This window comes from Kwoniella botswanensis, chromosome 1 (genome assembly GCF_036426115.1).
Source record: "Kwoniella botswanensis chromosome 1, complete sequence".
In the NCBI taxonomy this organism is placed as follows: domain Eukaryota; kingdom Fungi; phylum Basidiomycota; class Tremellomycetes; order Tremellales; family Cryptococcaceae; genus Kwoniella; species Kwoniella botswanensis.
This window is the reverse complement of record NC_088599.1, coordinates 13141927-13158710: the sequence shown is the minus strand read 5'-3', so window position 1 is coordinate 13158710 and position 16784 is coordinate 13141927. Positions and strand designations below refer to the sequence as shown.

Below are 16784 nucleotides of genomic sequence, written 5' to 3'. Positions count from 1 at the left end.
ACGACCGTACTGATCATCTCACACATACAGCATACAGGTACGCCGTCAATGATGGATTCACTATTCTCACCAGGTCAGCGGCCCCCGTCTCCATCTTCCTCAGGTCCAGTCACGGATTTCGCCTTGATTGAATCGCAAAAGGAGAATATCAGACCTTTGGCGACTGGACGATCAGCCGCTACTCTGTCGAACGTACTCAAGGAACCCACCGCTGCGGATAAAGTGGCTCAAGAGGGACATGAGCGATTTCGGAAGGACATCGAAGACGCGGAGAAGAGGGACAAGGAGGGTGAGGATATGATAGATGGAATATTGGATATTCTGGATGTATATAATAAGTGAGCGATACTACACGCTTTGGTATGCTATCCGGGTTGAGCTAATTGACGGATGTGTAGGTACATACTGTTTGTAGTACAACATCACGTATCGTCAGATACACACCTCCTACCCTTGTTAGAAACCACCACAAGGCGCTTCGTCAATGACACGAGATACACACAGGATATCCGATACTTGAAATTATGGGTGATGTATGCCAGGCAGATAGAAAGAAGAGAAGAGATTTGGGCATTTCTGGAATCTAGGGATATAGGGACTAGACATTCTGTGTTTTACGAAGAATGGGCAAGTGCGTTAGAAGGTTTGGGGAGGTCAGTCATCTCCCTTTTCTTGCTCTTCACTTCTTCGCTGACCGAGTACCCATCACAGACGCAAAAAGGCAGATGAGATTTATCGATTGGGTATAGCTCGTAAAGCCTCACCTCCTGATAGATTGAAGAACCGGCATAAGCAATTCCTTGAGAGGATCATGGCTCCCCCTTCAGGTGTGGTACCAGATGATGAACCGTCTTCATCCACTTCAGCACCTGCCAGAACACTGGGCAGATCAGTATTAGGTCAAGTAGCCACCGCCTCGACCTCTGTAGCTGGAGCTACTCAGCTGGCGCCCTCCCTCAGAGTAGCGAGTAAGGGCAATGGGAGTAAAATGGAGGTTTTCTCAGATGATAAAGGTAGATCGGATGATAGCGCTCCAGGAGAATGGGCAGATTTCGGTACTCGAGATGCTAGAAGGAAAGAAAACACCATAGAGGCTACACCATGGAGAGGAGAGACTCTACCTCAGAGCGCTTCTAGAACTAGAATGGCGCCTAGGACACCAAAGGTTGAGGTGTTCAAGGATGTAGTGAGTCAAGGTGCCTTTCATGATGAATCACTATAAATGGCGTAGCTGATATCTTGACCTTGATAAACAGTCCGAGAACGAAGGTATACGCTCAGCCGACGAAGTATTTGTACGACAGAAGCAACCACCAACAGAAGCTGAATTGCTCAAATCAGATCCTCTGAGACACTACGATACGTCGGAACTCTCGACTGCAATTCCATCTCTGCCTGCACCGCCCTCAGCCAGGAAACCTCCAAGAGCTGGGAAAACATCCTCGTCATCACGCTTTGTCATGCAGCCTTGGGAGTGTCCTAAAGATGGACCTGATACGAAGAACGCGGCTGGAAAGGTGGAACGACGGATGTTCGATTGGAATGCAGTATACAAGAATGGAGATGAGTGGAGTTTCGAGGAGATCAGAGCTAGGCAGAGGGGCTTACTGGGCAAAGAGTGGAAGGGTGAGGTGAAAGAATGGGAGAGATCATGGCATAACCCTGGTTGTGAGTTAGCTTGGTTAGTGTTGTGTGTCACAATTCAGCTAAATCATTGTTGTCATAGCTTCCACACCCAAAGCTGAAGAAAAGAAAGTCAAACCGCCTTCTCCGACTGTCAACACCAAACTTGCCGAATTAGAAGTGATGAAGATGTTTGATCAGACTATTCATGGGAGTAAGGTCCGAGGTTCGGCCAGTGACTCTGATGATTCGTCGGATGAAGAAGAGGTGGAAGAACCTGCTCAATGTGCTCCTACACCTTTACCTGCAAGACCAGGATCCATCGCCATGTTAGCAGCAACTCCACGGGCTATGATTCCTCCCACCCCGACTCCTGCAGGTCAAAGTCGGCTTTTCACCCCGGGTGAAAACCCCACTTCCAAGCCACTGGTCTTCAACGATGAAAATGCTGCTTCCTCCAAACCAACAGTCTTTCAAGATGAAAATATCCAATCATCCAGACCAGCAGTTTTCAGTGACGAAAACTCTGTTCCTCCCTCAGCGAGCAAACCGGGTAAATTCAACATCTTCAATGATACCCCCGCAAAAACTCCTTTGACCAGTTGTACACCCCTTGCATCGAGTTCATCAAAACCGAAAGCTTTCGGTATCTTCTCTGACGAGAATGGTGATCAGGAAAATGCAGTACAGGCTACACCCTCGGCAGCACCCAAACAACGTCAGCCACTCTCGCAGAACCTCTTCGCTACTCCTGCTCTAACGAGACAGGGTTCGTATGGTAGAGGAGTTACTGAGTCGATTCAGGAAGTGCCAGAAGGAGATGAAGAAGCTAAAGAGGAGGAAGCGGGCTTCGTCCATGAAGTACAGCAAGGTGTGGCTCGGGTGGACTTGAACGATGTATACGAGGAAGAGGAAGAAGAAGAAAGGCCAAGAGGAATGAGAAGATTTCAAATCAACACTATGACACCTATCACCGAGAGGACCTGTGAATACACCCACATGACGAATCTCCGTTCGTCTACCGCAAGTAATACGAGACCATTCAGTGTCGCTGAGGATGAAGAAGAAGAAGGGCAAGAAGACGCTTTCGTCGCTTCTGATCCAGCTAAAGTAACAGCTGGAATATCTTCGACCGATCCAGAGAATCAACATCCTCCTCAACAAGCGGGAAATGAAAGTACTTCTCCACCTGCCCAATTCATCGAATTCGACAAATCCATCTTATCGGAAGATGATATGCCCTCAGGTGATATCAATGGCAAGTTCCAACTTCCAGAAGGTTTCACCATCCATCGAAATGAGAATACGATGCATACGATGGTCTTGACGGATGGCGAGACTATGCATACTGCTAGGGAAGGCTCCGTCGATCCTACGACAGAGAGTGAAAATTTTGTAACTGCCAACCATCAGATACCTGAAATCTTCAATATACCCAATCCATGTAATCCTGCATCCTCTGAAATCCTTGAGACGATTTTAACATCCATTGAACCTCCCATTCCGCAAATACCTGGATTCATCGATTGTCGATCCACCTCATCATCTAATTGGGCTCAACTACAGAAACACGCCAAATCAAGAGGTAGAAGAGGAAGTACCAACTCTAGAGCATCTGTCGCTCCCTCAGATGATATTCTCCCTATCGAATTGCAAGGTAAGAAATATGAATTCGGAGATAAGATCGGTGAAGGTGGATTCGGATTGGTTTTCTCAGCTGTTGATGTTGCACAACGACAGTTGGAAGATGATATGGATTCTGACGATGAAGATGAAGACGAAGATGGGGATGAAAAAGAAGATAAGTCAATATTGGCTATCAAGGTTGAACAACCCTCTTCGATATGGGAATACATCGTATTGAATCGGATATACTCCAGAATCAGCAAATCAGCTTTATCGTCCATCATTCAAACTCGACAACTTTACGCATTCAAAGATGAAAGCTATCTTTTGATGGATTATTCGTCTCAAGGAACTTTATTGGATGTCGTGAATAAAGCGAATACGATTGGTATTTCACCTTCGACTTCAGGTGGACCATCAACCTTAGAAGAGATGTTATGTATATTCTTCATTGTGGAGTTACTCAAATTGGTAGAAGAATTACACTCAAACGATTTCATCCATGGTGATTTGAAGATCGATAATTGTCTCATACGATTGCCGGATATACCCACTTCTTCCTGGTCAGCCTCACACTCTAGAGAAGGTAAAAATGGATGGTCATCAAAGGGAGTTAGATTAATTGATTTTGGTAAAACACTCGACCTAACGCTTTATCCATCGAAGAGAGATCAGAAGTTTGTCATTGGGGATTGGAAAGCAGACGAAAAAGATTGTATAGAAATGCAGAATGGTGAGAACTGGAGTTATCAGACTGATTATTATGGATTGGCAAGTATAGCCTATACAATGTTATATGGGAGACACATCAAGGTCGTGAAGGGTCAAGATGGATTATGGACTATTGATCAGGGATTGAGGAGGGTGAGTGATAATTAACCCATCTTCCATCTGCTTTTTGCCTTTCTATGAAATATCCCGTTCAAGCGTGACCTTTATCCTGGTAAGTCCCATGTTAACGAAATGATCTCTCGACGTAGTACTGGCAACAAGACCTATGGACAAACTTCTTCCGTACCCTCCTTAACCCAGGGGACGATTTGCCCATCACCGAAAGATTAGTAGAGATCAGACGAGGGTTTGAGAATTGGTTGGAAGAGAATTGTCAGAAGGGCGGAAAAAACTTGAAGAGCATGTTGAAGAAGATTGAACTGGCAGCTATCACTGGAAAACGATAGGGCAGCTTATCTCTGGTATCAGCGGGACGAGTAAGGAGGAACGATGTGACATTACGTGATGATCTTTGATGCCTTTGCACGATATGGAATTAGTCTTTTGATACGCTCGATAGCTCAGTCCTCTGTAGGATGACATTACATGTAACATAACATACTTTACTATGTCGCTCGTACTGTATGTATAGTAGCATCTAAAAATAGAACTGCCGCCTGTAGTATCGCTCGTGCCGACATGGATCTTTTCCGACCGAACCACTTGCCGCGGATCATACTCGAGTAAACATTCACCTCGGGCATGGGAAAGTGACTTGTACGTGTATTCACACAGTAGATAAACCTGATATTTTGTTTACCATGCTGGCATCTTATCTTCGATACGACGAATGAATGTATACAGTACAACGCATGCCGATAACCTGAATGGATCTGATAGATGGCCGTGATCAAGCAAAAGTAGCCGCCTCGGTCTCTGTGAAGCTGGAGATAAAAGGTATAAATAGTCAAGTCAGCCTTACCCTCTCAAGCAGCCTTAACATCTAACCAAGCACCCTGCTTACTTCTGCAGCGATCACGTCCAAAGCACAGATAATACAAGTCCAGCATGTCACCTATCAAGATCGGTATCATCCTCGGATCCACCCGTACCCCATCAAACACACAGGGTATCTCAACCTACTTCCAGAACATACTCTCAACCTCCTACCCCTCACTGGAAATAGAGACCATCCACCTGTCTTCCTCACCTGGACATCCTCTTCCCTTCCAACTGGACCAGACTGTCCCTCAAGCTCATCCGCCCTCTACCCTTCCCGACGCATACTCTGACCCCATGGTCCGTCAGTGGTCTTCAACCGTCATGGGGTTGGACGGCCTGGTAATCATCACTCCGCAATACAATTGGGGTTATCCAGCAATTTTGAAAAACGCTTTCGATCACCTGTATCACGAATGGACTGGACTCCCTGTAGGAATCATCACTCTAGGTGGACATGGTGGAACCAAATGTCTTGAACAACTTAAGATCGTTCTTGGAGGAGGACTTCACGTGGATTTAGTGCAGAGTAACGTACTGGTACAATTACCTAGGGAATTGATTGTTAGTGAGAAAAGGTTGGAGGGGGATGAAAGTTGGTTAGGAGATTATGAGAAGGGAATGAGGGGGTTGGTTGATGAGCTGGTGGAGAGGATCGAGAATAGACGAAAGATGAAAACCGAGGAATAGGAGAAATTGAAATGTGATTGCGATTACAACATGATGATTTGGATAGATGTTATGGAATACATGTTGGAAATGACAGCCGGGAGCAACAACACTACACAAGGGCAAAGAGCATAACGGGAATTGCAGGTTGGTCCGAAGCTCCATTTAGCTGATTTGGAGGGATGGATTGAGGAATTGGTCCAAGGCACCTCGCTCTTCTAGTTATTAAACTAATTGATTTCCTGATAAGGACGTGTACAGATGATAAGGTATATAGCTTTTGCTGAGATCTTCTTGTGTTCCGTTATCAGATCCAAAATAGTATGATCTGGTCTGAAACACGGATCGTCTTCGACGGATTGGCCCTTCGTCTTGCTTATTGTGAACATTATGAATATTACTCTTTCTATTGAGACACACCACGATCTCCCTTGGCTACTTCCAGTAATATCTCTTGTATCATGTACCAGGCTTTGACATGTTACATTATTGATGCTGTTCATGTTAGATCTAAATGAATAGGGTCGAGATGATCTGGTGAAACCCCAATTCAAATTTGATAGTGATTCACATTTTGAGTTAATACAAAATGCCAATTCAATTCAGTTTCTTAGGGATTTGGCTATATACTATATGATGATAGTATATTTCGACGATCATGCATGTAAACCACTGTAACAGTACATTCTCATTCTCGTGTGCCATCTCTCACTTTAGCCGTACTCGGTCCTGACTTGATCGATCGCACTTCGGTGGAAGAGCAAAGATCGATCATAATTCTTGTGTTCAGTCATTGATTCGAGGAATCCACACATCAGTATCTAACAACGAATCTCGACCCACTCACATGAAGGGCATCTGCCGAAGTGATGTGATAGGTCCACGCAACTTGAGTCCACCAAATACGCCATCCTCTGTCCCGATTGCTTATCCGAATCCGTCTCGACCAAGCCATATCTCGCAGTTAGATTACTCGATCTGATTATCCCTCCCTCTGACGATACAGTATGTCATACTCTGTAACCCAAGGGGATATCAGGGTACGTCCGCTACCATGATGACCCTCATGGATGGTCGTCGTATAGTAATACCATATACCGTCTTGCTGATCGAATAGTGTACCGGAGTAGTATTGGAATGCCATGGGCAGTATCGCCGCTGGGACGTCAATGATTCTAGCTTTATTTATACTAGTTTCATCATGCTGGATATACACACATAGGTTGGCCAGACATACCCTCGACAGAATATCATTTAGGCTCTTACTTTGGTCGATGGCTTGGGAAGTGGGTTATAGTACTACTTATCTTATTGTCTGTGCCAATGTGAGTTTCGCCAAAACCCCCTTTATTACTGTTCAGGGGTTGACATAATCTATGAATGGTGGTATGAAGCCATCATTCGTGGTTGAGTATAAAAAGACGAAAGCTTGTGTGGCTGGAGCTTATTTCATGATTGGCACTATCGGAGTGTAAGTCCCTCTTCACTTGTGTTGAGAGAATGTAAGATTGATCTCTTTTATTTTGGGGATGAAGGGTCAATTGGTTATGTACTTGTATAGCAATCAACTTGATGGTCACCATCTGTTTCAACCATAATCCCATCCAATTAGGTATGTCTGTTTATGCCCATGCCTACCTCTTCCATCCGGATTTTGATCCGTTTGCCAGCTTACGCTTAGGCTGGATGTCTGGACTAAAGGGTTGGAAAAATGGTATATCATCGGATCGACCGTTCTAGGTTTAGGCGTACCTGTCGTTCCTGCTATCGTAGGACATCTAGGAGAAGATCCGGTATTTGGATCTTGGTAAGTGTCAAAATACTATCTCACATTATGATTTTATCCCTTCTGACTAAGTTGCAATCGGTTAACTGGCTCGATCTTAGCTACTTTACCTCGAGTGAGTATGTTTCTGATTCTGAGTTTGAACTTGCCATCAGACGGGTGGTTAATGGACCGGTATGGAAACGCAGACGCAGAGCATCGGATAAAATATTTAATTTCAGATTTGGTGAGTCTTATCAACTCATTATATATCTGTATCACACCGCAATATCCGGTTATACTGATTCGTGGAGGTCTTTCATACATGACATAGTGTTTGTGGCAGATCTTATCATGTGTAATCGCTACCGTCGCTGTCATAGCGGTAAGCTATACTTTTCCCTCTGTCCGAAGAGATAAACGTTGATGGTAAAATATTCGAAAATAGACATTGGTACGATTAATGCGACATGGCCGTAAAACCACGCGATTGATGATGGGTGGCAATTCTCTGAATAAAGCATTTCATAAAGATCCGGAGAACGGTCAAGGATATGGACAAAGTCCAGCTTCGAGTGGTGGGGGAGGCGGCGGACGAACAGATTCGTCTTTCCAGGATAGTCTACCAAATTGCCTAAGATACAATTTTCAACATGCTACCAGACCCAGATCAACTACGAATAGATTACAGGACAAACTGTTCAAGATCGCAATGAAAATATCACTTTATCCTATCTCCCTAATTATCGTCAATGGAATTATGACAAGTGAGTTGGAAGTCGAACCTCAACCTCGACATCTCCTTACAAAATATCGAATCGATCAGGATAAATGATTTTGACTGACTCGGTTGGTATAAGGTGGAGATTTATTCTTGACGTTATCAGGTGGTATCAACTCAAAAGGAGATTTTACCATTTTCTTGATTTACAATTTCATGTTTGCTGGACGAGGAATTGTGTTCGCTTGTCTTGGGATATTCGTTGATCCCTGCTTGGCAAGAGTGAGTATACATAAACTCATCATAGCTTTGATCGCGTGGAGGCTATTGAGATATGCTGGAAACACTGATATTGGATAATGTAGGGTTATAAAGCGGCATTGCAAGAAAGGAATGAGAGTCAGAAATACTATACTGAAAGTGAAGTAAGTTCTACACCATGAGCTACCATTATTCTGGGATGATTATTCGACTTAGGCTCAAGGTCTTGGCCTACAGCTTCGGGTAAAACAACCCAATACTGGGGGAGGATTTGAGAGAAGTATCCCGATGGTCGAAATCTCGCATATATCACCATTACCTTATAAGGGTCATTTGCTGGAATCCGGTGCGGGTTCGGAGGATTATTCAGTTTCCAAAGGAAATGGATCAGAACAAGTGCAAGAACAACAGAGTACATCCGTGATTAGAGCTGGTTCCATCGTGGATAGAGTGGAAGAAGTGAGCATCGTCAACCTTCCCAATTCCAACAGTCAAAGTCAACACTTGAGCGATAACAGTCGAAGAACATCAAGATTATTGGCGGTATCGTATCACGACATATTGGAGGGTAAGTCATTTACGAGGAGTGAACCTGGACGTGAAGATATCTCGATAATACCCACTGGTGCTGGTACAGGAGAGAATGGTGGTAATGCTGTACGTTATGTAAGGAGTGAAAGTGCATTGTTAGCCGCAGGCGGATCAACAAATCAAATTCAGATTGAAATTCACGATGGTCAACTTCCGGTGGATAAGATGAATGAAAAGCCACAAAATAAGAAAAAAGGGCGAGGTTCAAGAGGATCAGGGAATATCACGTTAGGCAGTCATAACGAAAATAACATTGTTGGTTCATCATCTTCTGCCGCACTCGCAGCTGCTGCCGATACCGAGGAAGACGAGATTGAAAGGATTTTTCAAAGAGCTCAGACCAGGTTGTAATCTCCTTTGATGTTCAACGGACGATGTGGATACACTGTAATATTTATGGTACTGGGAATGTATGTAAGTTTTTATATGAGATATACTGAACGTTTTGTGATGTAGTACAAAATACAGTATTCAGTCAAGAACATATAAATTCGTCCAGGCGGCCAGGCCAGGCTGCATGCAATAGAGACTGACCAAGGTACTGTAGATCTCATCCAGGCGGCTGAAGTTGGACATCTGATGAAGGCATGATAGCACTGCACATAGGTGGTATCTGCGCTCTCTTTTTACCCTGCGTCTCATAGAGTTTTCGGTCCATGTTCCTGAACATCATCTCGGATGGGGAGGTTCTTCCGCTTTAGGAACTTTGCGAACTGTCTTGGTGATCGACGTAACCTGTGGTTTGGGGAAACCCGAGACGAGACACCCTTCTTTTAAGGGATGTGACGTGATGCAGATTGCAGGGTAAAATTCTTGACAAGGTTAACTTTGATGCTGGAATACCAGTATGAACGTGCATAGGTGGGGCTTACTGAAACTATACAATCGAAAGATTCGAATCATGTCATGCCATGGCATATCATGTTATGTCTGACTTTATCGATTTGTAGATCTACTTGTCAAGACGTCTCTTCTTTTATCATATCCTAGACCTTCGATCGCGCTCATTTCACAAAATTGCTTCTGCTTCTTTGGTTTTTACTGTACTCAAAATACACATCAATTATCATATCGTTATTGTCCTACCATATTCGACCTCAATAGTTTTTTTTTCCAACATCGCCCGCACATCATCACTACTATCCCTTGTCGATCACACACCATTGCCTCCAACGAAGATAGATAGGAATATAGGAAATACTTTGGAGAAGATACAGTATAAACGCTGGGAGGGAAGAAGGAAGAGAAAGTTGGATATTCAAGATTGTATGGGATGGTATATATACTTTGACCAAGTCGTGTGTCGAGTACGGTCGTTCTTGATAACCGTTCAACTACCACGCCAAATCAAGATGTCAACAACACCAACCAATGATACGGTTATCAATGCATATAGATCATCGCATTATGGTTTGACAGACGCTGTGGTCAGAGTGAGTCGGTTGTCTATCTGCCTTAATGAAACAAATGGATTGTCGACTGACGTTAACTGTAGAATTCTGGAATAGCAGCCAATGTCTTCTCAGCGTTGAGCTTGACCATGACGTTGGGTTTCCTCGGCGGGACAATATGGATATACTCTTATCCCAATTGCAGACATATATTGGATAGGGTATCATTCAGGTTATTGGTCGTAGCTATGTTTTTCGAATTTTGGTATTCATTCAATTTCCTACTTCTTTATATCAACGTGAGTCGAGTCTCCACCACCTTTCAATCACACAATGTATGGAGACTGGGCTGATAACTTTGAGAATTCGGGGATTGGTGTAGGACACGATATATCGACCTGGAGGTTCTTGGGGTCCTAGTCATTGCACGGCCGGTGTATATTTCTTGGTCAGTTCGATGCACGTGTAAGTCACCGACCCTTTCTTCCTTCCTCCTCATCTCAACACAACGATGGAATGATCACTTATCTGTATTGCTTTTGATGTTGGTTTGGTATAGCGTCGACCTACTTGTTATGTTCATAGCTGTCAACCTCTTCCTCACCATCAACATGGGTATTAACCCACTCAAATTACGTATGTGCACACCAAATTCCAAGCCGAAGGAAGATCGACTGATAATGGTATTTATTGTTCCCATGTACAGAGCTAGAAAGATGGTATATCGGTATATCAATAGCTATAGGATACATCGTTCCACTCCCTTCAGCAGCGACACAGCATTTCGGATGGGATTCTGCTCTAGGAACTTGGTGAGTCGAATAACCAATTTTGACCTCAAGTTGTATACACACTGATTTGACTCGATTTATTAATCAGTTGGATCAATGGCAGTGAGTCAACTCATCTCATTAATTTTCCTCTTCTAGTCTTACGATGATGTTCTACATCTCAATTATAGGAGGTAGAAACAGACGTGTGGATTACCTTATTGAGGGAATCGTGAGTATTAGATATGTTCTTTGTTTTTTTGTCATTGGACAGAAGCTAAGCTGATACTGCTAATTCACGTCGATAGTACATCACACCCATTATAACTTGTTTCGTATCTACTGTCTGTGTCGCCATCGTGAGTCTAGCCTCTTCGCATCGATATATCCTATACGAGCCGACTAATCTTTGTTCTACGACGGGATAGGTATTGGTCGTTCTATTCAGACAAGGTCGGGCTACTAGCCGAGCTCTATTCGGAGGTCAAGGTGGGAAACAAACAATTGGCGATCTATCCGAGAACGGCACAATCTCATTAGATCCATTATCCTATTCCAACTCTACTGGGACCGATACAGGTACAGGTACCATCTTGACAAATTCCAATTCCTTTGTCGATTCTACAGATACAAACACGACCCTGTTCGAGGAGAGCAACACCACCACCAAAGAAGGGATCAATCCTAATCGGAATCAGAAGAGAACAAAGGGAGCTAGTAGTAGGTTGATGGATAAGACGAAGAATTTTGTACGAGGAAAAGGATGGAAAACGACTGAACAATCACCTCAAAGTTATTTTCATTCGTTGTCGGATAAATTCCTAAGTATTGCGGTTAAGATCGCTTGGTATCCTATTACGCTCCTGTTCATGAATGCTATCATGATGGGTGAGTCCAAATCATCAAAGCGGACGGGAGAGAGATGGTTGGGAAAATGCTGATGGTTGTTTAGTTGGTGACTTGGTGATTGCCGCTCAGGGAGGGGTAGCAAGTCATAAGACGGTTTGGCTCTATGTGATTTATTATGTTTTGTATGGTGGAAGAGGTATCTGTATTGCTGGGGTAAGTAATTGCCCAACCCGTATGTTGATGTTCATCTTTACTGATATTGTGTGGTTGCTCTTAGCTCGCCATTATAATTGACCCGAGTCTGAGAAGAGGTTTGAAAGCAGCATGGAGGGAGAGGCAGATGAAGAAGAACCCAGATATACTCCCTACGACTACACAATCTGTAAGTCTACTTACCGCTCTCTCCGAGCGGGTGTGAGAAGCTCATATAGGATATTGTGCCCTACTTCCAGATCGCCGTCGAGACCACCCTCTCGCCTACCTTTAATCGTACGCCGTACTCTACCGCTTTCGATCCAATGTCATCATCTATCGGTCAGACCGATTCAATACAAGCTCATGGGAATGGGTACAGACCAAGAATCGACTCAGACGCCTCATTCGATTTCGCTACTGCTCTAGCTTACATACCTGATCCGACTAGTTACCAGCGGGAGAAGGACAGGGTTAGGGAGGCTCCTTGGAAAGATAATCAAACGCCATTACCAACTGTTGAAGTTGATTTATCATATCTCGATCAAGAATTAGATATGACAATTTTGAATGATTCGAATTCCAATTCCAACAGTAATAATGATATATCGACCGACTCACCACCACCACCAGCTCCTCCTCCTCCAGTCAGACCAATGCCTGTAGCCTCAAATGGTAGACCTATAACTTCCAATAGTCAGAAGACGGGTCGAGGCATATTAAGTAGATTACCTGGAAATTCTGGCACTACGAGACCCCTTGAACTTCGACCGATCGATCCTGAAGTAGAAAGGAGGAAAGAAGAAAAGAGAAAACGGGAAGAAAGAGTTAAAGAAATCAAAAGGAGGTTTGAAGAGGTTCAAAGGCATTTATAATTGAAATAGAGATTGTTTAGAATGAAATAGATAGATAGATAGATTGGTTTGGTATGCCAAGCGGATAAAGGGTTGTATTCTATCTGTAATTCCAGCATTCATGGTAAACTGTATGTATGCATATATATATGTGTTATAAATGTTTTTCAACGACAAGATGTACTGTCTACCAAGATGGACTGAGATAGCAGGGACAAGATCTCACTGGTTTTTTAAACCTGTCAGCATAGTTTGAGGAGTACTGCTCGTCTTCAACATAATCATACAGTGAGCCCAGATCTTTCAGAACAACAGGCCTTGGAAGCATAGGATTTTCGGCGCATTGACCCGTTCCCTCATCCCTTCCTCCGCTCCATTCACTTCAAGGTAACGTTACTTCTCATATACAGTACATGGGATCACAAATGATTGAACATGAGTTACAGCCTTGCCTTGACTTGCACCCAAAATTTGGAACTGTCGTCCAGATGACTTCCGCCGGAATGTCAATTGCCAAAAATGTCTCGGGCGTAATTGATGACGTACATCATGGCAGCTGACACGTGTTTAGGGAAGATGGGATCATTGCATGCGCAGGGAAACAGCTTCCGGCCCACGAGATGAATTTTTCCTTGGTCTGTCGTGATATGTTACACGAGGTGCAGTCCAGTAGGTTTGAGCTTCGCAAGAAAGACCCTGATGCAGCCGAGAGACAAGGCCCACAGTACAGACTACGGCAGCGTGGGGGATGCTGGTATTACTGTACCTGTGAGCCTTCAACAGGGGAAAAAGGGGCAGAGTGGAAAGGGATCAATTGTATATACGTTTTCAGGAACAACCCCCAAATTTTCTCAGGAATATGGAAATTTGAGGGTATCTTGCGTAGAGGTGTCGAGTGACAAATTGGAATAGGAAGAGGAATACTGTAGAAGTAGACTACGGTCCACTTGGAGTGAGTTGTGCTTCCTCCTCACACGACTACAGCTCAAGTGGTGTCTGTCTGTACAGAGTCACCACCTCCGATCAGTGGAGGACCAAGCAATCACATCCACTCGATACAACAAAACAAGAAAACAGAAGAGACGAAGGTTGTTAGGTTTTATGGTTACAAGCTAACAAAGTCACTCTCACTGCGTTCCTCGTTTCATCTTTCTTCACATTCGACCCTTATCCTTGCACTTCACAGTAACACTACTCAGCCTCCTTCATCTTCAGTAACAACAACCACAACAGCAACAAGATTTGCGATAGATCATCCCATCAATCAAGCAATTACTATTGTCAAGATGATCATTCCAATCTCACTCACCAGGAGATCATAGGATCTGATTTGTCGGATCCCGACTATCAGCTCACCCATTTGCCCATCTACCCTTTCATTCCCTCTGTCGGACAGCTATACACCCTCTTATCAAAGGTCAAAAGGTTGATCATCAGAATATATAGAAGATCGATATCAAAGGAGGTCCTATAGTACCTAATCCGTCACGAACCCCTCATATTCAAACTATCCGAAAACCAGAAAGACCCCCTTTATTCTCATCCCGTATATAACTCCCACCGATAGACGGGAAATAACAGCAATTACACTTGGAGTATAATCCTGCTTTAAAGAACAAGATGTCGTCCCCAGAAGCTGTTCAACCTCTTTTCACCCGCTCACCTCTAATCTTCCCTCCTCACACTCAAACCCGGCATCAGAATCAGGATCAAGCTCGGTTCGTCACTTCACCTATATCCACTTCCCCTCCTCCGGCCTCGGACTTACCCACGAAATCTCGCGGTGGTTATCCATCATCTACATTCACTTCCACCCAATCTTCGCCAGTATTCGAAACTCTCTCTTTCGAAAAGATAAAAATCCCCTCTTCCACCACAGCTTCGACTGACTCTGAGGCATTCTCATCCGACTACGCTTCCAATTCCAATATCCAATCTCCCTCGTTGATCAGTTGTCTATTCCAATCTACGTCGATCGTAGCGGTTAACACCAACAATCATAGTCGCAAGTACTCCAATTCAACCACTACTTCACCATATCCTAGTCGACCACCTTCCCGGAATGGCTCTTTAACAAAAGGAATTGGCTCGAAACCAATTTTAAGGAGAGATACGATGATGTCTCATTCTACTTCTGCCAGTGAGGATGGTTTCGGATTGGGTATACGACAGTTGCCACTGGATCGATCTCGACCTGCTACTATCGACGGACAGGCTCCTACAGCCACAGCAGCACCGGCACCAGCACTGAAGAAAAGACCATCATGTTTGACTTTCGCTGTGTCCTCACCTACACCCAGATCTAGTGGTAATGCCAAAGCTGGACCGAGTCGATCTACTTCCGTATCGCCCACTTCATCATATACCAATGGTAAAATGGCGAGAAGTCCCTGTATCAAACCCAACTGGAGCAAAGTCAGGGGCCAGGTAGAACGTGAGATCCAAGAAGATGAGGAAGAGGAAGATGAAGATGAAGAAGATGATGATGGTGATGATGTTATGGTGGATTCTCCTTTGCCTATTCCAGGACATGGGGAGAGTGATGAAGAGGATCAAGGATATGTCGAAGATGAGGAAGATGGATTTACAACTGATGAAGATGATGAGGCAGTGAATCAACGTGAAGATAGAGTATTTGGGAATTGGAATACAGTTGAATGGAATAAAGAATATCTCATTACCACACCTAAAAGAAGGAATACCGACTTTGCCGATATGGTACCTGCTCATCCAATGACTTCGACAGATGATAACGATGTTCCTCAACAAGGAAATATGGTTAGTCCAAGAGGAAGGAAAACTTCTATCTGTATAAATACAAATACGAAACCGTCTTCGAACAGATGTACGAGACATCGATCACCCCCACCTCCCACACGATCATCTTCGGCGTCATACTTCTCTGCTCCTCCCGCAGCACGATCCCCATCAGCAGCTGATCTATGTAGAAGAAGAGGTTCAGGCTCGGTCGAACATACTCAAAGTCAAACTTTGACAAGTTCCAAGAAAGGTTGGAAATCGGATGATTCGGCGTTCTTTTCGAATAGACCACAAATAGTGAAAACAAATTCATTTAAACTACCTTCCGCCTCTGGTTCTGCCGCTGGATCTACCGGGTATGCAAGGAAATCATCACTACCTACACCCAAATTAGAAGATAAGTATTATCGATCTAGTACTCGATCAATATTGAAACGTTCCGAGACGGAAGCCAAAGTGAAAGTCAAGGCGGAATCACAACCTATGATTAGATCTTCGGGTGAGAACAAGATGAAGATTCCACCGAAAACACCTCCTTTGACGAATGATAATAACATTATGGTCGTGCCGAATATAAATGATATCGGTTCAGTAAATCTCTTGAGAAGGGGTTCAGCACCTGTCACTACCCTCAAGAAGGATACCGAACACTTGGGTGTGGGGATTAGACCGAATTGTCTGGCTAGGAGTGCAACGGGTTATGAGCGTGAGGAGGATATGGATGGGTATATTCATCAGCAGCAGCAGAAAGGAATCAGGATACTTTAGATAGATGTTAATATATGTAGTGCAGTGGGATCAATAGCAACTATTGTATATATACAACATACATTGCATAGCATTTATAGATATAGAGCATGATTGATATTATATGACATGTATACAGGCAGTCCTGTACTATCAATCATGACCCTCACCACGAGTATGCTCTCGTAAGCTATGTGAGCTATGGAATTCACCCTCCACTTTTTGGTTTTTGGTTTTGGATCCGATCGTCATCCC

The 16784-nt window shown here is 43.9% G+C and overlaps 5 protein-coding genes across 5 annotated transcripts; all 5 read left to right on the top strand.

The window, feature by feature from the left end:
- Positions 1-51: 51 nt before the first annotated feature.
- On the top strand, positions 52-4427 carry L199_004966 (uncharacterized protein; the record flags this gene model as incomplete). Its single annotated transcript, XM_064890681.1, has 6 exons — positions 52-338; positions 399-653; positions 712-1186; positions 1257-1668; positions 1727-4113; positions 4230-4427. 6 exons carry the CDS (start codon positions 52-54, stop codon positions 4425-4427), a joined length of 4014 nt encoding a protein of 1337 aa, XP_064746753.1.
- Positions 4428-5028: 601 nt separating this feature from the next.
- L199_004965 (uncharacterized protein) lies at positions 5029-5649 on the top strand (the record flags this gene model as incomplete). The annotated part of the gene is made up of 1 exon (XM_064890680.1): positions 5029-5649. The coding sequence occupies one exon, from the start codon at positions 5029-5031 to the stop codon at positions 5647-5649; it is 621 nt and encodes a 206-aa protein (XP_064746752.1).
- A 986-nt stretch (positions 5650-6635) lies between these two features.
- Positions 6636-9317, top strand: L199_004964 (uncharacterized protein; the record flags this gene model as incomplete). Its single annotated transcript, XM_064890679.1, has 11 exons — positions 6636-6668; positions 6759-6953; positions 7023-7099; positions 7164-7240; positions 7330-7435; positions 7487-7640; positions 7728-7778; positions 7842-8160; positions 8254-8396; positions 8480-8539; positions 8613-9317. The coding sequence occupies 11 exons, from the start codon at positions 6636-6638 to the stop codon at positions 9315-9317; spliced, it is 1920 nt and encodes a 639-aa protein (XP_064746751.1).
- A 1001-nt stretch (positions 9318-10318) lies between these two features.
- L199_004963 (uncharacterized protein) lies at positions 10319-13043 on the top strand (the record flags this gene model as incomplete). Its single annotated transcript, XM_064890678.1, has 12 exons — positions 10319-10399; positions 10462-10656; positions 10740-10822; positions 10917-10993; positions 11064-11169; positions 11237-11250; positions 11319-11359; positions 11436-11486; positions 11556-12015; positions 12080-12189; positions 12254-12358; positions 12429-13043. The coding sequence occupies 12 exons, from the start codon at positions 10319-10321 to the stop codon at positions 13041-13043; spliced, it is 1938 nt and encodes a 645-aa protein (XP_064746750.1).
- A 1599-nt stretch (positions 13044-14642) lies between these two features.
- L199_004962 (uncharacterized protein) lies at positions 14643-16550 on the top strand (the record flags this gene model as incomplete). The annotated part of the gene is made up of 1 exon (XM_064890677.1): positions 14643-16550. The coding sequence occupies one exon, from the start codon at positions 14643-14645 to the stop codon at positions 16548-16550; it is 1908 nt and encodes a 635-aa protein (XP_064746749.1).
- Between the last annotated feature and the right edge of the window lie 234 nt (positions 16551-16784).